At 37.2% G+C, this 26,078-nt stretch overlaps 1 protein-coding gene across 8 annotated transcripts in view; it reads right to left on the reverse strand.

Annotated features, from left to right (window-relative positions):
* The window catches only part of SUPT3H (SPT3 homolog, SAGA and STAGA complex component), a 454,300-nt gene that overhangs the window by 372,468 nt on the left and 55,754 nt on the right, over positions 1-26,078 (reverse strand). For 4 of the 8 annotated variants that reach the window (XM_066251706.1, XM_066251714.1, XM_066251685.1 and 1 more), the window contains exon 3: positions 3,020-3,067. The exons of the other annotated variants lie outside the window; for them this stretch is intronic. In XM_066251706.1, the coding sequence (XP_066107803.1) occupies positions 3,020-3,067 (48 nt within the window). The remainder of the gene's footprint in view (positions 1-3,019; positions 3,068-26,078) is intronic. 8 annotated transcript variants of the gene reach the window in all.

Below are 26,078 nucleotides of genomic sequence, written 5' to 3' on the forward strand. Positions count from 1 at the left end.
GCGTGCGGGGAACCCGGGTTCGATTCCCAGCCAGGGCACATAGGAGAAGCGCCCATTTGCTTCTCCACCCCCCCCCCTTCCTCTCTGTCTCTCTCTTTCCCTCCCGCAGCCAAGGCTCCATTGGAGCAAAGATGGCCAGGGCGCTGGGGATGGCTCCTTGGCCTCTGCCCCAGGCGCTAGAGTGGCTCTGGTTGCAGCAGAGCGACCCCCCCCCCCCGGAGGGGCAGAGCATCGCCCCCTGGTGGGTAGAGCATCGCCCCCTGGTGGGCGTGCCGGGTGGATCCCGGTCGGGCGCATGCAGGAGTCTGTCTGACTGTCTCTCCCCGTTTCCAGCTTCAGAAAAATACAAAAAAATAAATAAATAAATAAAATAAAATAAAATAAAATAATTTTAAGTGCTATTTTACTTAGCAACTATAATAGCAATTATATTTCACAAACCATATTTTAAGCACTGTACTCATTCATAATGAACAAATGGTTATAATTTGCCATACCTTTTTAAATATATTATTTATAAATTAGCACGTATGCTCCAAAAGTGATGTAACACATATTAGGATTTGCTTCTTGGGAAGAGATCAGAAAATCATCACTGAAATGTGCATTAGAAATACTTTCAAAGTATCTATTCTGAACACTCATTAAAAATTTTTTTTAAGGTAGGGGGAGCAATTAAATAATTACAAACCAGGCCTGCCTTTAGATATAGGCTTTATCATGTAATTATAATGATCATTTTAAAGTATCTAAAATGTCTACGGCATTTTAAAGAGCTAAGCAGAGTTATTTTTAAAATCGAACATATGTGCTTTTTCTGTTTATGCCTTTGGAAAGAACATTCTGTATAATGAAAAACACGACCAAATTTTTCACAGTACATCACTATAACCCTGTAATTGACTTTTGGGGTTGGTTTACTCTATATCTATTTTTGACCATGTAGAAAACAGCCATGATGTGGTAAAAGCCTAAAATGTAAGTCCCAATGCAGGATAACACTGCATTCTGATTAGTATAGAAGTATCATATTTACGCTGGGAAACGTGCCCATTTCACAAGAACATGCCAATGCACAGGAACTTCCTCTTTTTTAATCAAGCCATGTGAACGCCAGCAGCCCCGGTGCCCTGCCCAGCCCTCGGATGGACCCGGATGCTGGATGCCGACCCTCTCCAGTAAGGGCAGCACAAGTCCATGTTCTAACCAGTTGTTGGAAATAGCAGTTCTACTTCTATCAGTTCATCTAATGGGAGGTAACACTGAATACTACAATTTCACGTTGTAAATTAACCTTTAAAAATACAAATTAACATTGGCTAGTTACTTTTCTCCTCTCTTAATACAGATTAAATTAAAATCTTAATCTCCCTTTAAAAGCTTTGAATTTATTCACTGGCAAAACAAATGTGTCATTCTTAACAAAAGCACTGTTTTTCTTCATTGAAAAGAAGTAAAAAATATCTTTGAATGAGTCCTCCTGACTTCATTAGTAAAAGTTACATATTAGCAGGTAAAATAAACTAAAAGAGGAGATGCTGCGCAGTTTAAAAATCAGCCCTGTGACACCTACCACAGATTTATCTCCTGTGAGTTGACTCGACCATTCCTTCTTCTCAGTAAATAAACTAAATTCTTTGCAGGATACTGTGGGAGAGTTTTCGAGGGCCAAGTGAAGGAATATGTTTTAGATGGAATCTTCCAAATTGACAGCCTGCCCACTTTTGGAAGGTATTAAAGGGTCCACAGCACTTTATGAATTAGTTGTGGTTTACCTAAAAAATTATGGCCAAAGTTGCTACGGTCAGTGAGCATTCAATATATTCCATTAGACAATGTGCCTTTAAATGTTTTAAATGTATTTAGAAAAAAGACACATTAAGTGACAGCATTCCAGTAGCACTGTTGATTGAATGGCAACCACAATATATCACTTTAAAACATACGAGTGTATTATATACATCAATATTTCTATTAATGTTCAGGTCTTTCATAATACAGGATCATTATCTTTTATCCCCAGGTTTTAATTGAACCATTAAAACAATGAATTCATATTAACTGCCCAAGAATATTTAATAGCTTTCCCAACTTGCTGGGGAGCCGTGCTATAAAGATGTTCACAGAATCCTCACTACTTTATGGAAAACAGAAAACTTCTGAAAATCCTTATGTGGATGACCTAGATAAAAGCTCATACGAACAACACAAGAATTTCACACCAAGCTGACCTGATAAAAAAAAAAAACAGCAGAGTCAGAGACCTGCTTCCACAGTGGGAACATGGGACAGCCTAACTGGGCAGCACTGGGGACAGCAAGGTAAGTATTAGCAGCAGAGGCTTGACCAGTTTCTGGCAAGAAAGTCCTCATCCAAACAGATCAAATTGTCTACAGAATATTACTTGCAAAACTAAATGAGATAACTTTTATAAAAAGTGTTTTTATACACATTTTTAAATTTTTAAATTTTATACACATTTTAAATCACAAAGGAAAATGAAAAAAAGTTTACTAGCTACCATTTCTTTCATTGGCTCACTTTCTCAAGAAAATTAAGCAAAGAGAGAGAGAGAGGAAATGAACCCTATGATAAGGAAAGAAAGAGGAATTACCTTCTCATTGAATGACAGGGGAGTATGGGGCAAAATAGTTCCCTCAAAATCACTGAACTGATCCTTCTACTGAAAGAGTTTCCCAACTACGTGAATGCTGTTTGATAACTAAAATTTGGTTATTAAGCTCAAACTATTAAGACACTATTAAATCTAAATTAGAGGCCTGGAAATGTCTAAATTTCAAGTGGAAAAAATCAAATCTAACTGCTGAAAACTTGGAATGATACCAAGACATTTTTACTTTCTCCATTACCTCTTTTAAAGTCCTCAAAGGATAGAATAAACCAGCACAATCTGGTTTGGAAGTCCCCTGTCACCTCCACTTAGCTGGATATTACCCTCCAGTACACTAGCTCAGGTAGGACACAAAAAGACATTTGGCATCCAGGCTCTGACGCTTACCAAATGTGAGACTGAGTAAGTGACTCCACACCAGACTTGTTTCCGAATCTGTAAAATAGGGACCACAATATTAACCTCAGAGGAATGTAGTAAACCTACAGTTCAATAATTCAATTTATTCAATAAACTTTTATTAAGGACCTACCACTTGCCAAGCACTGAAGCACGCACTTTGGACTAAAAGTCAAGCCTCAAAATCCTTACAATACACTAGGGCAGAGACAATATCTATAATTATTGATGGGCAGTATTATAAACGGTACAACAGAGGCCTAAATTGTAGGGTGTGGGAAGGTAGTTGGGAAGGGATTATAATTGACTAAAGTTTTGAAAGTAGAGGTTAATTCTTAAAAAAACAAAATACTGGCCCTGGCAGGTTGGCTCAGATGTAGAGCATCAGCCTGGTGTGTGGAAGTTCCAGGTTTGATTCCTGTCACGGCACACAGATGAAGCAACAATCTGCTTCTCCACCCCTTCCCCTTCTCTCTTGTTCCCTCTCCCTTACCCTACCACAGCCATAGTTCAAATGGTTCAAGCAATTTGGCCTCTAACGCTGATGATGGCTTCATGGCCTCTGCCTCAGGCGATAAGAAGAGCTAGGTTGCTGAGTAACAGAGCAACACCCCAGATGGGCAGAGCATTACCCCCCAGTGGGCTTCCCAGGTGGATCCCGGTGGGGTGCATGCAGGAGTCTGCCTCCCTGCCTCCCTACCTTTCACTTAATAAAAAAAACAAAATATTTTGTTTGCTGGAGCAAAGAATACATGTTGGGGAGTAGATGGTAAAGCCCTGTGAGCTGTAATAAAAAGTAACTTACACAAATATAAGGTACCGTTATATCTCAACTGAACAATGACTCCCATGCCATATTATACTGATATGTTTATATATCCGTTTCCTGAACCGACAGTGAGCTCAGAGGGAGAGGAGGTAGTACAGTAACTCACACAGTATTTATCTTTGTACCTCTGATCCTTTACTATACTCAAATAAATACTGTTTTTAATTTTTTAAAAAATCTTAGAACCTATCAGTAATATTTTTCACTGCAAAGTAACCAGAAGGTAACCTTCTTTTCAGCACATTTCACTTATTTCTGCATTCTTGCTTTTGAGGTTGAGTCTAAACCACTATTCGCTCGCTCCTAAACTTGAAAATAAGAAGACCTGAGTGTGGATTCAGAGATTCCTAACAACAAAAACACACCAGACCAAGTCCTAACTGTTTTTGAACTTCAGTCCTTTTATTCTATAAAATGTATTTATTACCATCTACTGTCTGTCTCGTGGGGTTTTGATAAGGTTCAAATTAAAAATCAAGTCAGACATGTACACAAACAGTTCCTAAACTGTAAAGGACTTTGCCAATATAAGATATAATTCTCCAGGGGGGTGCCCCTGAAGTTCCTCCTCTTCCAGCCTCTAGATTTAAAAGGATACCCAACTATTTCCCCTCTCCCAACTACCCCTAAGCTCCCCAGTGAAATGAACAAAGGTGGCAATGTGACAACACAGGTAACCATCTGTAGCCCACTGGGAGTTCAAAGTCTCTCACCTCAAGGTGGGCAAAATGACACCATCTATCATTTCAACCACTCCAGCAGCTTCCTAAAATGCACTGTCCTGCAGCCATCCCTAATCTGGTTTAACTTCCACCTGCCAGATAGCCTTCTGCTAAAAACATAAAACTCAGTCACCTGCACAGCTCACAAAAATTAGGGGATATTTTATCGCTTCATATTCATTTTGAAATAGCCCCTAATTTTTGTGAGCAGTATACTTAAGACCCACGCTGGCTCACTAAAAGTCTAGGCTCCTCAATATGGTACCTGTAATCCTTAATTACATGACCTCTATCTACTCATCTGTTGGTATCTTCTTATACACTCCCATCGCCCACTCAATGTCACCAACAATAAAATCAGTGTTTATTGGACATAGTCACTTTCACAATTCTTTCCTTGTCTCCCTGTACCTCCCAGAAGATTTCAACTGCTGTTTTGCCTAATTCAAAGGTCTCTTCCTGAGAGAAACATTTCTAGACTTCTGTAAGCAAAATTAATCCAAATTCATCCTTGAAAACACAGCATTCTGCGTGCACCTCTAATACTGCACTTTCCACCTTATAATTATCTCTGACTTATGTAAAGTTTAAAGGGCCATGTCTTATACACTGCCAGGTTTTACTATCTAAAAAAAAAGCTGCAAAGCAGACACCTTAAACCCATTCATTCAGTAAATAATTAATGATTGCCTATTTTGTGGAAAACAGTTTTGATGCTGGAAATACAGAAAATATAAACAAAAGTCCCTATAATATTAACGTTTATATTATTGTGGGATAGGCAGGCAATAAATAAACAAGTCAATGTATTATAAAGTGTTATGGAAAAATATTAAGTAGGGATATTTGGTGTATGTGAGAAAAATGTTGTTCGGGAACTTATTTTATTAGGTGGCAAAGGAAGGCTTCACTGAGAAGGTCACATTTCAGCAGAGAAATAAGGCGCTGAGGATGTGAGCTATGTAAATCTAAAGGAAAAACAGCCCTCAGACAGAGCAAGAGCTACGAGTAAGAGCAAGGGGCCTGGCCCAGGACTACACTCAGCACTTTAGAGGGACTGCAAGGAAACTACTGTACCAGAACAGCTCAACGAGCAGAGAAAGGTCAAAAGGTAACAGGAGAGAGCACAGAGGCCTCCATGGCCCCCGTTAGGTCTTTTACCTTCTACTAGCAGTGAGACAGGAAGGCACTGAGTGATTTCAGCTAAAAAAAAACAAAAAAACCTACCATCTCATTTGTGTTTTAAAACATTTAAACAGGCCCTGGCTGGTGACTCAACAGATAGAGCGTTGGCCAGGTGTATGGATGTCCCAGGTTGGATTCCCAGTCAAGGCACACAGGAAAAGCAAAGCAGATACCAGTTTTGCAATGGCCTCTCTCCCTCTCCCCTTTCTGTATCTTGCTCCCACCAGCCAGTGACTCAATTGATTCAAACGTGGCCCCAGGTGCTGAGGATAGTTCGGCTGGTCCAACTATGTCAGCCTCAGGTGCTAAAAATAGCTCAGTACTCGAGCATCGACCCTAGACAGGGTTGCCAGAGCACATGTGGGAGTCTATCTCCCCTCCTCTCACTTAAAAAAAAACCACACACACACACATACATTTATACATTCCAAACATTTAAAGTATGGTTGCAATATGCAAAAGAGAACATAGGGAGAGGAGTTAGTAAATGTATAAAAAGACCAGGCAAGAGATAATGAGACCAGAAATTCACAGTAGGCATGAGAGTGAGGTGAACAACTCCTCTTAAGAACTGGACAAAATAGTCAAAAATTAACCATTTCAGCACTGTGGAAATCAAACACAAGAATACAACAAACTAAGAAGCATTTATTAGTGAAAAATATAGAACTTTAATGGAAAATACCATGTGTGTGTGGTATTTTGCCCAGGTATGCTTCCACTCACCAAACCCCTATCCACAGAGCAGTTGAAGCTGTACAGAAGCAGCTGTAAGAACCAACAGCTTTCCTGCTGTCCATAAAGAGGGTTCATACTGACTTTGGCCAGTGCGCACATAATGCAATATACAGATAATATAGCATAGAAATGTGCACCGGAAATCTATATCAATATTAACCAATGTCACCACTATATTTAATTTAAAAAATAAAAATAAAAATAATACAGTGGGTTCACTTAATTTGGAGCACTGTCGGGCAAAGTGGCAATCTCAGTGAGACTAGAACAGGAATAACCGGAAGCTCAGCACACCTCAGGCTGTGACCATGTTTAAAACACACAACAGACTGAAGGACTAGCAGGGCTTTAACAGAAAGTTCCAGGAGGTGTACGAGACAAATATACAAACCAAAAATATCAATGAATGCAGACATTTTTTTTTTGGGGGGGGGGGGTTGTATTTTTCTGAAGCTGGAAATGGGGAGGCAGTCAGACTCCCGCATGCGCCCGACCGGGATCCACCCGGCACGCCCACCAAGGGGCAATACTCTGCCCATCTGGGGCGTCGCTCTGTTTCAACCAGAGCCACTCTAGCGCCTGAGGCAGAGGTCATGGAGCCATCCCCAGCGCCCCAGCCAACTTTGCTCCAATGGAGCCTTGGCTGCTGGAGGGGAAGAGAGAGAGAGGAAGGAGAGGGGGAGGGGTGGAGAAGCAGATGGGCGCCTCTCCTGTGTGCCCCGGCCGGGAATCAAACCCGGGACCTCCACACGCCAGGCCAACGCTCTACCACTGAGCCAACCAGCAGGGCCAATGCAGACATATTTAATATTTACTTATTCTTGTTTTGTGGTCCTTACATTAAATTCTTAAATGCAACCCTAGTCTAGTTTGGGGCTCTCCAATATATCCCACTGCTCTCAAGTTAATTATCATTTTTAAAATAAATTCTAATACCACATAGGAATAGTTCTCACTATTTTAGAGGTGTCTTTCTAAATTACATATAACTATTTTTATCTTGTTGCAAAACACTATACTATTTTCCCTTTACACAGAAAAGGACACTTGAATCAGACAGTCATTAAAGCCTTACAATTAGCCTTGTGATGTCTGGAACCCTAACCTAAAATAAATGTACAGGTTATATAAGCTACCACTCAGAGGAAAAGGTAATTCAGGCACCAGCAAAAATAGATGGAAGTGCTTAGGGTAGTTAGTCCTTATCTCTACTAGCCATAAAGTTTCCATCACCAGCGGCCATGGAGGACACAGACCAGAAGAGAACGTACAGGGATATATGGTAAAAGAACAGGAATTCAAGCAGGTAGAGACCACAGGGCTCTGGTTAATGCACTACCCTACAAGAACTCGGCAGAACGCAATTCTTGGAATAATTTATATTCTGTGTTCTGACATTTACACAAGAATAGCTCACACTACTTGGCTCTCCCGTTAGGAAATATAAATTAATAATATTTCAAGTCTACAGAGGTCTTTTATCTATTGGTATAAAATACAAATCAAATACTGACCGTGTTAAGTATAAACTGTTGCCTTTGAAAAGTTCTATCAGTATCTTACTTCGTTCTAATATTAGCAACTATAAAAATAAGTGGGGGAGGGTGTAATTTGAAAATATTTGGTCAAAGAAAAAGCCCACGATGACTAAAACAAGATGGCAAATGACTTCATCTTCTTTTGGAAAATGACCTCATTATGACAATTAGCTTACCAACTAGCTTCCAAAGCCACTAACAGTAGCTTACAAAGTTACAGCTGTTACTTTTTCTAACAACTAAAAGTTGATTTCATTTTAAATGTCATTCCACAAGAACTGAATGATGTCTTCAAAGTAGTACAACTTATGAGCAAGAATTATATTGAGTAGAGTACAATGATAAGTCTGTGAATTGTTCAATCAAGATAATTATAAAGAATGACAGAATAATCAGATATAAAAAACACTTGACTGTGGCATTCTTGGACAACAAGCAGACACATTTAGGAGAACTGTAAATCATTCATGAATAAAACGGCTAAATAAAAAGTGCTTATTTTGACTTTTAAGCAATATAAAAAAACCATTTAATTGACAGAGAAGGTATGATGTAAATTTTTGATAGCTAGTTTATTTCAAAACAGAAAAACAAGTGAATATTTGAGTAATCTTTCAGGAAAAAAAACATTCAGATAATGCATGAAATGTAAAGCTTTAAGGTCCCAAGTACAATGAAAAAAACTGTCACTGATTAAAATTCTTGTGAAATTCCTGTTTCTCAAGTTTATTACCACATATCTTATTTTAAAAGCCCTACAATGACGAAGCCGCTAATATGTCTGTGAATCCCAATTTCTACTCCTACATTCCACACCCACCTCTACTCACTCTATTCAAGTAGATGTAAACCAAAGCAGTCGCAGAGATTAATTTTGACTCAAAAGTAGACCAAGGGAACTGAAGCACAGACTAGTCCTCAAAAGCAATGGAGAAGTTCACAGTAATGTACACATGGTATACAAAGTCTTTATTTATTTATTTTTATTTTTTTATTTTTTTTTTCATTTTTCTGAAGATGGAAACAGGGAGAGACAGTCAGACAGACTCCCGCATGCGCCCAACAAGGATCCATCCGGCACGCCCACCAGGGGCGACGCTCTGCCCACCAGGGGGCGATGCTCTGCCCATCCTGGGCGTCACCATGTTGTGACCAGAGCCACTCTAGCACCTGAGGCAGAGGCCACAGAGCCATGCCCAGCACCCGGGCCATCTTTGCTCCAATGGAGCCTTGGCTGTGGGAGGGGAAGAGAGAGACAGAGAGGAAAGCGCGGCGGAGGGGTGGAGAAGCAAATGGGCGCTTCTCCTGTGTGCCCTGGCCGGGAATCGAACCCGGGTCCTCCGCACGCTAGGCCGACGCTCTACCGCTGAGCCAACCGGCCAGGGCCTATTTTTTTTTTTTTTTTTTTTTTTGTATTTTTCCGAAGCTGGAAATGGGGAGACAGATAGACTCCCACATGCGCCCGACCGGGATCCACCCGGCACGCCCACCAGGGGGCAATACTCTGCCCATCTGGGGCATTGCTCTGTTGTGACCAGAGCCACTCTAGCACCTGAGGCAGAGACCATGGAGCCATCCCCAGCACCCGGGCCAACATTGCTCCAATGGAGCCTTGGCTGCAGGAGGGGAAGAGAGAGACAGAGAGGAAGGAGAGGGGGAGGGGTGGAGAAGCAGATAGGCGCCTCTCCTGTGTGCCCTGACCGGGAATCGAACCCGGGACTTCTGCACGCCAGGCCGACGCTCTACCACTGAGCCAACCGGCCAGGGCCTAAAGTCTTTGATTTACTAAATCTTTCCAGCTTATCACCCACCAGTCTTTCACATATACCAGCCCAGTGCAACTACACAACCCTTAGAAAGGCTATGATCTCTCAAGCCTCCACAAAAATGCATATGATGATGCTCTATCTCTTTGGAACTCTTATCTTATCTCCCTTAGTGTTCCACAACCCTCACCTGTATCCCAACCCTGGGACTCAATGAGACCTGAGATACAATGTTGCAAAATAGTTAAACTGCCTAAATTTAAGTCCCTACTCCAAATTGAACTAACTCCTGTCTAATCTTAGCAATGTCCTTATATGTCTGTGCTATAGTTTATCTGTAAACTGTGATAATCATGGTAGCTATCATAGAAGATTGTTGAGGTATAAATGAATTAATGTATATAAAGCCTGAAAAGAGTATGAACCAAGCAAGACAGATTATAAATGTTAGCTATAATTATTACCTTAAGATTCAGTTTAAGTATCATACCCAATGCAACTGTTATCCCCTCTACCAACCATTTCAAGTTCTGCTCATCCATTTACTACCTAATACACTTGAATATCCTTTATTCATTCTTTACTTTCAGCACTAAGGACAATCACTACCACATATATTCAGACCACTTAATCAGTACAATGAATGAATGAATAAATAATATAATGATTCCAAGGCATGTGGTTTTAAGTATAGAAAATCTATAAACCGCCAAATCAAGAGGATGTTTACACTGCACAAAAGTAAATGGCTGAGAATAGGCAACACCTGAACTCCCTGTCGTGCACCCTGGTGTGAGGCAAAGAACATCAGGAAGGGAGTGCTGTGTTGTTTTTTTAAAAGCAAAAAGTGCCACCTGGCTGGTTAGCTCAGTGGACAGAGCGTCAGCCCAGCATGTGGACATCCCAGGTTCAATTCCCAGTTAGGGCACACAAGGGAAGCAACCATCTGCTTCTCTTCTCCTCTCTCTCCCCCATCTCTCCCTCTTCCTCTCCCACAGCCAGTAGCTTGATTGGTTCAAGCATCATCCTGGGCACTAACAATAGTTTGGTTGGTTCGATGGTCAGCCTCAGGTGCTAAAAATAGCTTGGTCGACTCATAGTATTGGCCTCAGACAGGGATTGACAAGTGGATCCCAGTTGGAGCACATGTATCTCCCCTCCTCTCACTTAAAAAAAAAATGCCATCTTCTCACCAATCGGCAGAGTCAAGTGTTCATAGCCCAGCCCAGAAAGAGTGATTTATTTTTCAAATTAATTGCCCAGGAAGGTCACCTTTTAACATATGGAAAGAATATTTATTAAAATGTTATCTAACTCTCAACAACAACTCAAAGTTCATAAGAATACATTGTAAAACACAGACAGCTATAGGGTCTCCTTAAATAAGAAAATTAAATTATGAAGGTTACCAAAATAATCATTATTTTATAAACTAAATGGCAAAATTTTAAAGTATCACATATTGCAAACCGAATCAATATTTCTCAAACCTTTCCTCCACGTACTAAAATATGTCAAACCTTTTTGTAATTACCAGTTTTATCTTTAAATTTCCTGTTTAACTTACCTTGATCTTTAATATAACCATGTCTGTAGTTATAATTTTAAAATTACCTATCAGAGATTAAAACTAATGCTTCAAAACTATGAGCCATTTTCATCATGTGCCTTTTGATTACCCTAGCATAGAGCCATAGACCCACAGAAAAGCTGGACAGGCATATCGTCTTCCTTATACAATGCCTAGACACACTTGTGCTGCCCAGCAGATTTCCATTGACAGGGACATTCCATTGGCCACAAAACAGTGCTTACACAACCTTTTGACCTCATTCCTGCTCCGATTTTTAAAAATCAAAGTATTGTGCCCTGGCTGGGCGGCTCAGTTGGTTAGTCGTCCTGTCACCCCGATATGCCAAGGTTGCAGGTTCAGTCGCCGTTGGTGCACATACATAAAAGAATCAATCAATCAATGCATAAATAAGTGGAACAAATCAATGTCTTTCCCTCTCCTTCCCTCCTTCATCTCTCTCTAAAATCAATAAATTTTTTTAAAAATTAATAGAAAAATGTCTAAAGCACCAAAATATTTTGTAGAATTATAAAGCAATTATATTAAACTAGTGACTATTTAAAAACAAAAGTATAACATACCCTAAAATTAGTAGCCTCTGAAACAAAATAAGTATTAAAATACCATATTTTTCGCTCCACGAGACGCACCTGACCATAAGACACCCTAGGGTTTAACGGAGGAAAATAAGAAAAAAACTAGTCTGAACCAAATGGTGTGTTAAAGTATTTAATAAAATACCATATTTTCTGCTCCATAAGACACACAGGCATTTTTCTCCTCCACTTTTGGGGCAGAAGAGTGCACCTTAAGGAGCGAAAAATACGGTACTTAAAAGTCCCAGATTCATAAAAGCCTTTATGCGCGCACGCGCGCACACGTACATACAACATCACAAAAAATAAAGAAATAAAAGTTCAACCATATGAAAGTACTACAATACCCACCAGAGGAATAATATACAATCACTAGAAATGATGATACAGAAACGTTTAATTTATGTAGAAAACAAATAATAATGTTAACTAAAAATTTTTCATAACAAAATCATGTACTTATGTACAAATATATACATGTCAAACACATACAAAAAGAAAAAAACTCATTTAAAATTTTTCTCTCAGAAAAATAATGAGTTTTTATGTTCTTTATATTGTCCAATATTTTTCCATTTCTTAAATTAGTATATAAATATGATTTGCAACAAAGCAGAGCAACAAGTTCTAGTGAAAGTGGCCCTTTTGCTAAAACTAGGCACTGTAAATGGCACAGATTCTCAACTCTTTTTTTTTTTTAGGTAAGCGGAGATTGTGTGACAGACTCCAACATGTGCCCCAACCAGAATGCAACCCAGAGCCCCATCTTGGGGCGATGCTCAGAGTACCACGCTATTTTTAGCACCTGAGGCTAATGCACCTCAGTGCCTGGGGCCACACTGGAATCAAACTAGCCACTATCTGCAGGAGAGGAAGAGGGAGAAAAAGAAGAGGGGGACAGAAGTAGATGGTTGCTTTTCCTGTATGCCCTGACTGGAAATTGAACCCAGGATGTCCATTCACCAAGCAGACACTCTTATCCACTGAGCCACCAGCCAAGGCCACCAACTGCCTTTTCTTACACAGAAATTGTATCAAGAATAACATCTTTAAAGGTAAAAAGTAATAACTGAAAGCTTCATAATACAGATTTCAATCAGTCTACTCCTTGGTCTATCACAACTGAGTTTTCTAATTCTCTTTCTTATGCAAGTAGTTTAAAAGCTAAGAACAGACCTGTCATCTGAATCCTCCTCTTGCCCTTCCTACATAAGGGTGATGCGTTAAATCCTAAATCCTTCAAATTCAGCTTTCACCAATTCTGAATAACTTTCACTGAACCCCTTAGTCTGGAAGAAATTAGCCCTTCTTACAACTACCTAATACGTATGAATGCAGTATTTAATAAACAGTATCTTTTTCATTTATTTATTTTTGTGCCCCAAAGAGTTTCTTCAATTTAAATTCATTACACTTATGAACTATGCCTTATTCAACCTTTCAGTCCAAGTACTAACACAGAGCCTAATACATAATTAGCATTTAATAAATGCTTATAGTATGAATAAATGAGTGAATGATATTGGACTTACAGATTCCATGTGTTAAGATGCTGTTATAAATAAAATTGTTAAAAAGTAAAGATTATGACTTCCAGTTTCCAGTATGACATATAAAGAAGTTGGCAAGTGTCACTCCTTTCCTTAAGACAGAAAAAAGCTAAACTGAGACTCAACCCCTCTTCTTGGATCCATCAAAGAATGGAGGCCACAGGGCAAACCTCTGCAGTCAACAATGGAGGAGACAATGAGCACAAAGAGAAACAGCTTACCACAGCAGAGCCCAGGGCTGGAGGCTGGTAGGAACCCTTGAAACGGTAATTCACTAATTGCTGGAGATAAAGCATGGACTAGCAAATCAGACAATCTCAGGCAGCCCAGCCTTAGGGGCTTAACACAGGCTGTTACCTTTCAGAGCCCCATCAGGTTCCCATGGTGAGTATCAGAGAAAGGTCCCCCAACACAAAAGGGAGGGGCAAAGTAACCATTCTGAAAAAGCCCTAAGAGTACTCAGTTCTATGAACAAAAAACTAGCCCTTTGGGGAAACTACTTACAAGAGCCTAACAACTAACTTAGATAACACCAAAGACGAATTGCCCCGGAGAAAAGGAACACTCAACTCCAGCACCCATTAGTCTTTGGCAAGGGAGAAGTAAAATATATCCAAGTCCAGCCTCTTCAAGCGTTCCATTTGGGAAAAAGAAACATTCAACCTCTGTCCCTTGAGCCTTTCTATCTAACTCAATGTGTTGTGGGGTGGGGGAGCACTTATGAAGGTCACAGCCTCACACACAAGATCGCTAAAACTAAAGACTAACCATGGATTACAGAACACTTTCCCTTCTCCCACCCCTACCACCACATCAGTTAGCTTCTTGGACAAATAACAGCAAATCGCAGCTGAAAGGCCCACAAACCTCAGACTCGACTGCAGGAGTCTCAAGGGAAACCCAAAGGCAACAGGAGAAACAAAACCGTGGGCAGTAGAGGAAATTTTAGTCTCCGACACTATAGATACATTAACAGTACACACGGCTTAACTCCTACACAAATAAATATAAAAGCCTCACACTACTGTCCTACCTACCTCAGTTTCTTTTACCAGACACATCACAGGACTTTCAACAAAAAATTACAAGGCATGCTAACTAGAAAAAGCACCAGTCTGAGGAGAGAAAGTAAGCATCAGAATCAGATTCAGATTCAGATATGACAAAGACTTTAAAATGATCAGACTCGAATTTAAAATAACTATGACCAATATGCTAAGGGCACTAATGAAACAGTGAACATGTCAGAACAGATGGGTAATGTAAGCAAACCGATGAAAATGCTTAAAGAGCTTGACCAGGAGGTGGCACAATGGATAGAACGTCAGCCTGGAACACTGGGGACCCAGGCTGGAAACCCCAAGGTTGCCAGATTTGAGTACGGGCTCGTCCGCTTGAGCGAAGGCTCACCAGCTTGAGTGCAGAATTGTAGACATGACCCCATGGTCGCTGGCTTGAGCCCAAAGGTCGCTGGCCTGAGCAAGGCATTGGCTCAGTGGAGCCCCCCACCCGACCCCCAGTCAAGGCACATATGAGAAGCAATCAATGAACCACTACAGTGCTGCAACTATGAGGTGATGCTTCTCATCTCTCCCCCTTCCTGTCTGTCCCTCTCCCTTGCTTGAAAAAAAAAAAGGAAATGCTTTAAAAAATCAAAGGAAATGATAATAAAGGAAATACTAAAAAAACTAATAACCAAACCACTGTAAATAAAATGAAGAATGTTCTCATTCAGGAGGTTAAAATGTTAGAGGAAGGAATCACCAAGATTAAAGATATGTTAAACTTCCAGAATTAAAATATAAGAAAAAAAAAAAAAGGCAAAAATATATTCAAGAACTGTAGGAAAATTACTAAAAAGTAATAATACTGATCCAAGTGTGTGTGTGTGTGTGTGTGTGTGTGTGTGTGTATATATATATATATATTAAAAAAAACATGATTGAAAAAAATTCACAAGTTTAACAAAATTTCAAACTTACATGAAAAAAGAAATACAACCCATCAAAATTTGCATATACTGCAAGACAAAGTCTTGAGAGAGGGTTTTAATGCATTATATGCATATATTAGGAAAAAAAAGAAAATCAATAATCTAAGTTTCCACCTTAGAAAAATAGAAAAAGGACAAATTAAACCCAAAGTAGTTAGGAGATATAAAATTTAGAGCAAGAATCAAAGAAAGAAAACAGGAAATCAACAGAAGAAAATTAATGAAACCAAAAACTAGTTCTTTGAGAAAAATAAAATTTAGAAATCTCTAGCCAGATTACAAAAAAAAAAAAAGGAACCCAAACACCAAGAAGACACAAATAGCTAATATGAGAAAGAAGAGGACAAAACTACTTATCTCACAAATACTAAAGAAATATTATGAACAATTTTATGCCCCAAAATTTAATAACCTAAATAAAATGAACTAATTCCCCAAAACACAGAACCCTATATCTATTTTTTAAGTTGAATTAATAATTAATAATTTTTTGAAACAGGAAGCACTAGGCCTACATTGCTTCCCTTGTGAATTCCAGCAAACATTTAAGAAAGAAATTCTCTACAATCGAATCCAGAGGAAACATTTCCTAATTCATTCAATGAGGCCAGTATTACCTAAATACCAAAAGCTGACAAAAACATTACAAGTAAGAAAAAATACAGGACAAAATTTTCCATGAACACAGAGGTAAAAATCCCCCATAAAGTACTAGCAAATCAAATCCATTAATGTGTAGAAAGAATTTTTCATCAAAACCAAATGGGATTTAGTCCAGGTATGCAAGACTGGTTCAACATTTGAGTTGGTTATTCAGGATGATTCTTTAATTATTTAGTTGTAACTCCAGTTTGTTCCTGGGAGAAGGTGAGTACATCCACCTACTCCACCACCATCTTGGATCTCCCAATATCTAAAAATCAGCTGATAAAATCTATCACATCAACAGGCTAAGAAGAAAGGCCATATGTTTCTATCAATAAAGAAAAAGCATCTAAAAAAAATCCAATACCCATTCATGATAAAAAATTCTCAGCAAACTAGAAATAGAAAGGAACCCTCAACTTGATAAAGAACATCTGCAAAAAATATACAGGAAATATATTTAATAGACAGAAACTAGATACTTTTCTCCCCAAGATCAGTAACAAGACAAGGATTTTCCCTTTCACTACTCCTATTCAACAGCATACTGGAAGTTTTGCTGCAATAACCCAAGCAAAGGAAATAAATGGTATAAAGATTGGAAAAGAAGACAACTGTCTTTGTTTGCAGATGACATGATTGTCTATGTTGAAAATCACAAAAAAAAATCAACAAAAAATTCCCAGGAATAATAGGCAACTAATAGCAAGGTTGTAGGATATATGGTTAATATATGAAACTCAGTAACTTTCCTACACAACAACAATCAATAATTGGAATTTTAAATTAAAAAAAAAATTACATTGGCACTATAAAAATGAATACTTAAATCCTTTCTTTGTTTTGTTTTGTGGGGAGGGGGGGCACCAAGGTAGAGAAAGACAAGAAGGGAAAGAGATAAGAAGCATCAACTTGTAGTGCGGCACTTTCGTTGTTTATTGATTGCTACTAATACGAGCCTTGACAGAGGGGCTCCAGCAGAGCCAGTGGCCCCTTGCTCAAGCCAGTGACCATGGGGTCATGTCTATGATCCCACACTCAACCAGAGACCCATGCTCAAGCGGGTGAGCCCATGCTCAAGCCCAGGACCACCAGGTTTCAAACCTGGGACCTCAGCATCCCAAGTCGGCGCTCTGTCCGCTGCACCACCACCAGTCAGGAAAGAAAGATTCCAACATTGTTAAGCTAGAACTACAGATTCTATGTAATCCAAATGAAAATCTCAGCAAATTACTTTATGAATATGAACAAACATATATAACTATAATATGATAAAGCTACAGGAATCAAGAGTGTGGTATTGGCAAAAGTAGACATCTAAAGTAATGGAACAGAATAGAGAGCTTATAAATAGACCCACAGGATATTGTCAAGTGATCTTTGTCAAAGGAGCAAGACAGTCCAATAGTATTTTCAACAAATGGTGCTGAAAATGAATCTACATACTGACCTCACATCTTTCACAAAAATGAACTCAAAATGGATCGTTAAGCTAAATGTAAAATTCAAAACTTGAATTTCTAAGAAGGAGATATAGGAGAAAATCTAGATGAACACGGGTTTGGAAAGAGGAGGTAAAATAGCCAAAGTATCATTCATGAGGGGGAAGTGGTAATTTGAATTTCACTAAAATTACAAAACATCCACTGTGAAATATTGTTAGGAGAATGAAAACACAAGGGACAGATTAGGAGAAAATATTTGCAAACAAATTACTATGTAACCAAGAAATTCCACTCCTAACTATATACTCTCAGAATTGAAAACAGCGACTTGAGCGGATACTTGTATTCCCATGTTCGACTACAGCGTTATTCACAATAGCCAAAAGGTGGAAAACACCCATGTCCATCAACAAATAAATGTAGAAACAAAATGTGATATATACATACAAAGAATTCTTAAAACTGAACAAAAAAATAAAAGAAAATAGGGTGAAAGATCTTAACAAACGCCTCCTAAAGAAGTTATATAGATGGCAAATAAGCGTAAGAAAAGATGCTCAACACCATTATCATTAAGGAATTCCAAATTAAAATGATAAGGTGCCACTACACACCTATTAGAATGGCTGAAATCCAAGACACTGAGAAAAACAAATGCTGACAACAATGTGGAACAGTAAGAATCTCATTCATTACTGGCATGAATGCAAAATGATACAGCCACTTTGGACAACACTGGAGAAGTTTCATAGAAAGTTAAATCGTCTTAAAAGTAATCTAGGTAATAATCCTGTTTACCCAAATGAGTGAAAATCTTAGGTCCACACAAAAACCTGCACTCCTATTTACAGCAGTTTTATTTATAATTACCAGAAACTGGAAGCAACTGAGTTATCCTTCAATAGGCAGACATATAAACAAACTGTGGTATACCCATACAGTGAAATACTATTCAACAGTAAAAAGAAATTAGCTATTAACCAACAAAAAAAGATGAGGGATCTTAATGAATACTGCTAAGTGAAAGAAGCCAAGCTGAAAAGGCTACATTTTGTATGATTCCAACAATATGACATTCTGAAAAATACAATGCACTATAAAGAGTAAAAAGACCAGTTGCTAAAATAGTTAGGATGCTAAATTTTATGTTATGTTTTTAAAATATTTTATCAGGATTTTTAGGAAAAAAACTATTCTGTATGATATACATACTATGATATTGAATATATAAAACTGAGCACTATGCACAACCTACAGAACTGCACAACATAAAGAATGACTCCTACTATAAACTACTGACATTAGTTAACAATGTGTCAATATTAAATCATCAATTATGACAAAAATAGCACAGCAATGCAAGAGGTACCATATGATTCCACTTATATGTGGAATCTAATGAACAAAATAAACTAACAAACAAAATAGAAATAGATTCATAGATACAGAGAACAGACTGACAGCTGTCAGGAGTTGGGGGTTGGAAAGCTGGGTAATACAGAAGAAGGAGGCCCTGGCTGGTTGGCTCAGTGGTAGAGTGTCAGCCCAGTGTGTGGAAGTCCCAGGTTCAATTCCCAGTCAGGGCACACAGGAGAAGTGCCTATCTGCTTCTCCACCCTCCCCCTCCCACTTCTCTCTCTCTCTCTCTTCTCCTCCCCTCCTGCAGCCATGGCTCAATTAGAGCAGTTGGACTGGGCGCTGAGGATGGCTTCATGGCTTCCACCTCAGGTGCTAAAAAACGTCTCTGGCTGCAATGGAGCAAGAACCCCAGATGGGCAGAGCATCACCCCCTAGTGGGCTTGCCAGGTGGATCCTGTTTCTGCCTCCTCTCCTCTCACTAAAAATAAAAAAAAAGAAGTGATTAAGCAAAAAAAGTTTTTAAAAGCCCTCAAATACTGACAGCAGTGTGGTGATTATCAGGGAGAGGGGGTGGAGGGAGGCAGACGATGGTCAAGGGGAGATAAACGGTGATGGAAGCAGACTTGGCTTGGAGTGATGAACACAAATATATAGACGATGTAGTATATATTGATTCTATTTTTTTAAAGATTTTACTGACTGATTTGTAGTAGCTGCTTCTCATATGTGCCTTGACCAGGCAAGCCCAGGGTTTTGAACCAGTGACCTCAGCGTTCCAGGTCGATGCTTTATGCACTGCGCCACCACAGGTCAGGCAGGTGATGTATTACAGAATTGTACACCTGAAGCCTATATAATTCTATTAACGAATGCCACCCCAATAAATTCAATTAAAAAAAAAAAGGTAGATAGGACAAGCTTAACTTATAAATGACCCTGAATCATGCTTTTTGAGTTTCTTTGTATTGGTTTTTTGTGTGTTAGCCTTCCCGGGTAGGCTACCCTTCTTACTTACAATGACTTAAGTGTCTGTTTTATAACTAAATATTAAAGAGGAGAGGTGTAAAAAAACAATCGTATTAGAACTTTAAATAAATGAAGGCAAAGAGGCAATGACTAGAGCTACTAGGGTAGAAACAAAGGAGTAAGATTACTATTTTGCAGTGAAATTATGAGTTACATAATTTTTCAGCTGTGTGATCCTTAGTGATATGTGTAATAACTGGAATTGCTTAAAATGACCAGAGATATACTAAGGTATGCAATTATATGAACTATAAACATTTACTTAAAGCTATCTTACTTACATATAGCTCATTTAAAACCTTCAGTATTAATACACTAAGGTCTCAAGTTCAGATCAGAGTTCATTTGCTCTTTACTAATTAAAAAGAATGGTTATTTTCCTGCTCAGTTGATGTAACAACCATCAACATCATCTAATAAATAATATTTAACCTACCTAATATACGTAAATAGAAAACTAATTTATTTTGGATATTACGTCCAATGGTGGGTTCCATGAATGTCCTGGAAGTTAAGCAATACCAAAAATAATTCCTTTACACTCAAATTTAAATTCAAATAAATGAAAAAGAGAAAAAACAATCACTATTATATATTTTTATTATATATATATTATATATTATATATTTTATGCTCAGGCATTAAATCTACTTTAGTCTGAAAAAAAAACATTTCTGTGGATATAAAAGGCACAGAAATCTAGGCATCTTTATTGATTATAATGAACAACTACATAAATACTGATATTTATGACAATTTGGAGATACACTGTAACAAAGATTATTTATTTGTATTCCAATCTTATCCCTAAGAAGATTTTAGGGTGGCTTATAAAACTATTCACAATTTTAATAATTACATGATCAAGATGAAATTGCACTATTCAATTCAACAGTTATGAAACGCCATAGATTTCATCTTTCATATAACAATAATCAAGTGAAACATTATATAAATACTTTAAAGAAAAAATACCATTATAATACAGTACGTAAATTAAAAGTTTGATCATTTTTCAAACTATTTTTGCCTTATCTATATCCAGACAGCCACAAGTCTCTATATAGGTAGCACAGGTGGCAGGAGTGAGCAAACTACAGCCGGCCAGCCGCTTGTTTATAAAGTCTTACTGAACACAGCCACACCCATTCACTGTCTACTTTACTTACTGTTCACTTTCAGACAGCAATGGCAGAGCTGAGCAGTGGACAAAGATCCTACATCCACAAAGCCAAAACAATGTACTATTTGCTCCCCATAGTATATTAATTAGTATAATACAAATTCAGAAGTAATGGTTTTCACAGACAGATATAGGCTTCTGCACATTAAAATACTTCTTGAAAGTGTACAACTAAATTGAATGGTACGTAAACAATTTAGTAGCCGTAGTACAATTCAGTAGTATGAATTTAAGGAACTTTTTAAGTACTTTTATATACAGGGTAGGGCAAAAGTAGGTTTACAATTGTGAGTACACAAAAGCTTATTCTTATAAAATTTATTAATTATTGCATTATTTTCCATAGGAACAACTAACTGTTAACCTCCTTTTGTTCCACCCTCTATTTTAAAAGCATCCAATTAAGAACAAATGACAAGTAATAACATTGTTTTGATCCTCTACAAATCTCTACCTTATTGGTGTACACATGAGTTAGTGTAACACAAATGTAAAATTTTTGAAGTTGTTATTCTAAAAAATATATTACTATTTCCAATTTACATTTGCCTTGTATAATGTGTTTCACAGTGAACAGATCTTAAATGCAAAATATAAAACTATAAACTAAAATCTAAAATCACTATGTATAACCAGGCTATTCATATTCACTAGTTTTTTAAAAACTATACAAATGAATAAATTTTCCCCAACTATCTGATTCCACTTTGAAAACAAATCCCTACACACCTTTTCCACAAAATGCTTCACCTTTCCAAATTCACTGTTTAAGATAGAAAAAAGTAAAATGAATGTCTATATACCCTCTGTCAGGATTCACTAATTGTTAACATTTGCCACATTTGTTTGATGTATGTATTTGTTTAATCATGGTACTAACTTCATGAAAATAATTTGTCATGCAACTTTTTAATAAGGATATACATGCAATAGTACTATTACAATAAATATGCCATAGTATCACTGATAGCTAGTTTCCCCAAATACCTTTAAAATGGCTTATAAAACCTTAAGAATCTAGCATCCAGTCAAGGTTCACATACAGGACCAATTCTGAGAGGCAAGGGCCAAATATTTCTTTAAACAATCTTTTTGTGTATACTGTGTTCTCTCTTCTTTCCTCAGCTTATTCTCTGGAAAAGCTCTAGGAACACAATTTCCCCAGCACGTTCCTGCCAGAACCACTCAGCAATGGCCGGGCACTACAATAATGGGGAGAAAATTGAATTTCCAATTATCTCAGTATATTCTGTTTTCCCTATGAAAATATCAAGAATGAAACTGTAATCTTATCTTAGCTGGTTATAATTTTTTATAAGTATATAACTAACCAACATTCACTGATCATCAAGTGAAAACTCTTGTAACTAATTACCTGCCAGGGTTCAAAAAGTTAAACTTTAATACTGTTATCACTAATAACTTAAGAATCATGAATAATTACACAAATATATCTTATAAAAAACATCTTATAAAAGTCTAAAGAGAGCTCTTTACTGGTCACTGAAAAAGACTAAACATACTTCTTTTAAACATATAGTCAATTTTATAGTTCACTAATTGAATAAAGTTTTAATCATCCTCTAAAAAGATTAGATGGATTGCATATTATGATTACGCATTAAGAAAATGACTTCTCTGACATGACTTCTCTAAAATGACCTCTTCTTAAGAAAATGACACTTATTTCAATGCTTTAAAGCTTTTACCAAAGTGTAAAACTTACATTTTAAACACTTTATTATATCAATATTAAAAAATTATATTTCTGAATAACAAGAACCATAGTTCTTTATACTATTTATGTAATTGAAGTAATATGAATATTTTAACATTCTCTCCTAATTTATTTGATCTTAAAGTTCAAATTGGAGGAATTTCTGACTACTAAACTATCTGGGAAATTGAGATTTCCAAAGGGAATACTGTCAAATTCATAAAAACAAAAAGATCAGTATTCTAGTGGTTCATTTTCAATATATTTTCTATACTGTTAATTATGTCTGAATTCAGAGTATTTTCCAGTGTAAATTAAACACAAGGCTTTACAAATAGAGACCTAATATTGCAATCGCTTTTACTGAAACCAATGAAAAATCTATACACAGCAATGAAATTGGCATGCAAATAAAAGAACTGTCAAGACATGTATCCCTAAAAATAAGCCTACAATAACTATTTTAAAGGCTGTGTGTGGTCTCGCCCATATATTTTGGCAAGATGCACTCTCCTCAACCACAGCTAGATTCATCCAACAGCAGTGGCACTGGAGAGCCTCTGTCTCACCTGTCAAAGCTGAAGAACGTTGTTCCAAAGACCACCGTGCGTCTATGGAGAAAAGCCACAGCGCTACAGCTGCTATTGATAAGCAGCCTCTCAAGGAGAAAATACTTCCAACAATTAAGCAACTCACCCTTAATAGAGATACAAAAAGAGACAATGTTCATCTTTAAATGATGAGATGACAAATACCCTGCCAGGCCTGACACTGGTCTTTTATACACTGGAATACTGAGACGGAACCCTTATTTTAAGTATCACTAATTTAATCATCTTTCCTAGTCTTCCTCTGATAAAATTTCTATACATTATTTATTAATTCAAAACTCTACCTTCCCTTATTTAAATCTTAAAAACCCCACTTATAAAGCCACATAATTCATCTAAATTACTAAGGTACTAAATTCATCAAAATTGCTACAGTCTGACAGCCTAGAGCACAGATGATTAAGATTTATACATAGAAACCCTAAGTATATTAAAATTTGATTTTTTTTAAAGACACCATAGTATCTTTTTCAACCACATTATCAAAGCAGTAAAGCATATGGGTTGATCAGGTAAGCCATAGGTAAGTTAACTTAAATAAAAAGACCAAGAAAAACAATTACTTTGAAAAGAAATATGCCTCAATGGACAATTCAAGTCCCACCTCAAACCTGGCAATAAAAGACAACTTAAAGCAAAATGGAAAGAAATATACCTGGCTGGGTAAAAAGTTTAAATAATCATCATGAACGTCTCATAATTTAACTTATCTTTCCTACAAGATGACAGTGTCCTCTAACCCTATTTAATACTGCAACACTTCAATTATAAAAGAAAGGATGTGCCCTTTTGTGCCTTTTCCAGGAAAGTTAATATCCAAAGGATTCTCAGACAGTTTTACCTACAACCAAGTCCCACAGTACAAAGAGAAGTTACCACAGAGCTCCAATGTACTATGATGTCCCAGTTTCATTTACTATATTCTCTAAATGCAACAGTTCCTAAAAGATTAGTTTCACTTTTCCCTAGATATATTTAGTACATTAACTAGTATAGCTGGGATATTATTTTTCTTTGGTTTTGTCAGTAGCATGTTTGATATAAATTTTATTAAGTGGTAGTACATGTAACATTGCATTGTGGGTAGCCGTTTCCTGCTTCAGCCTCGCCACATCCTCAGCTGTCGCATGAGCACGTTTCCCGTATTTCCTGCAAGTTCTCGCCTTTTTTCTTCTTCTTAGAATACTGACAGCATTAGAAGATGAATTATTCTAATAATTATAAGAAACATGGATTATTTATACAGCTACATTACATAAGTATGGATCACTCTGCACTTCAAAGAATAGTCAAAGGGGGGAGAAATCCTCACAATTAAAACATTAATGCCATGTGAAATGTATATTAATATTAAGGAATTAAAGACTGTTAAAAGGGAAGAAAATCACTGTAATCAGATGCCAATATCATCTAACAAAGGTGGTGTATATATAACAGTGCAGATAGAACAATGATTTGCCTTGAATGTTAGATGCTTCAAACCTGCCAGGCATTCATTAGTGAGAATTAATGTCAGTATCACCTACTACTTGAGACACTATAGAAATGTCAAAACAGAGAAAGAGAAACTGAAAAAGCCTGGAGGGGAAAGGGAAGAATGGAGAGAAGAAATAAAGAGATAAGAGAGGGGGAGGAAAAGGGAAAGAGAAAACTGCTATTTTCTCTTTTGGCATACCATTTCCACATAATTTCACATTTAGACATATAGACAGCTGCTAATACTAGCCAAATGTGCTTTGGGTTTTTACATAATTTAATTTAAGAAATTACTGAGGAGGAAAAAATAACAAAAAATACCCTCATTACAAATAAAGTAACACAAAGTAATACTCTGTACACACACAACCACAGACACGTGCATGCAGTTGTGTACACAAACATATAGCCCATTAAAATAAGGAAGCAGAACTAATCTCTCATAATTAAAATTTAAAATGCTAATAAAATTATATGTATTTAACTAATATAAAATTTTTTCAAATCATCAATATAAGACCCAATAAATGCTAAGCCAGCCTAAATAGCTATACTTCAAGTCCCCCCCAAAAAAACTGTCAAAATATAAATTGTCATATACCAAGCCAAAATAATAAATTAAGAAAGTATTTTCCTAAAACCTCATAATCAGTGAGAAAATTTTAAGTCGAATTAGAATTTCTATGATTTATAAAATTCCTACATCAAACCATTTGGCCTTATTGTTTTCAATAAAAAAAAATAGAACAGCATCAAACAAAAGTTTAAACCAATCAAAAAAACATACAGAAATGAGCACAAAAATGATATTGATAAAATTACTATATCTAAATAGGGTCAACAGTTCAGAAAATAAATCAAAAGGTAACAATGAAGATATATGTAGCATTTAAAACACTATACTATGCTGCAGAGTCTAAGCGCATACAATATAAAAAGTTTGACACACTGACAAATTTAGTAAACACAAAGTAACAGTACAGGGAAGCAATATAACTACTGTCTTTACTTTTAACATTAATTTCAAGTTCAAAGATATATTTCACTGACATGGCATTGAAGTACAATAATTTACACAGCAGACCTATACTTGTT

The sequence above is a fragment of the Saccopteryx bilineata genome, chromosome 1 (assembly GCF_036850765.1).
Source record: "Saccopteryx bilineata isolate mSacBil1 chromosome 1, mSacBil1_pri_phased_curated, whole genome shotgun sequence".
Classification (NCBI taxonomy): domain Eukaryota; kingdom Metazoa; phylum Chordata; class Mammalia; order Chiroptera; family Emballonuridae; genus Saccopteryx; species Saccopteryx bilineata.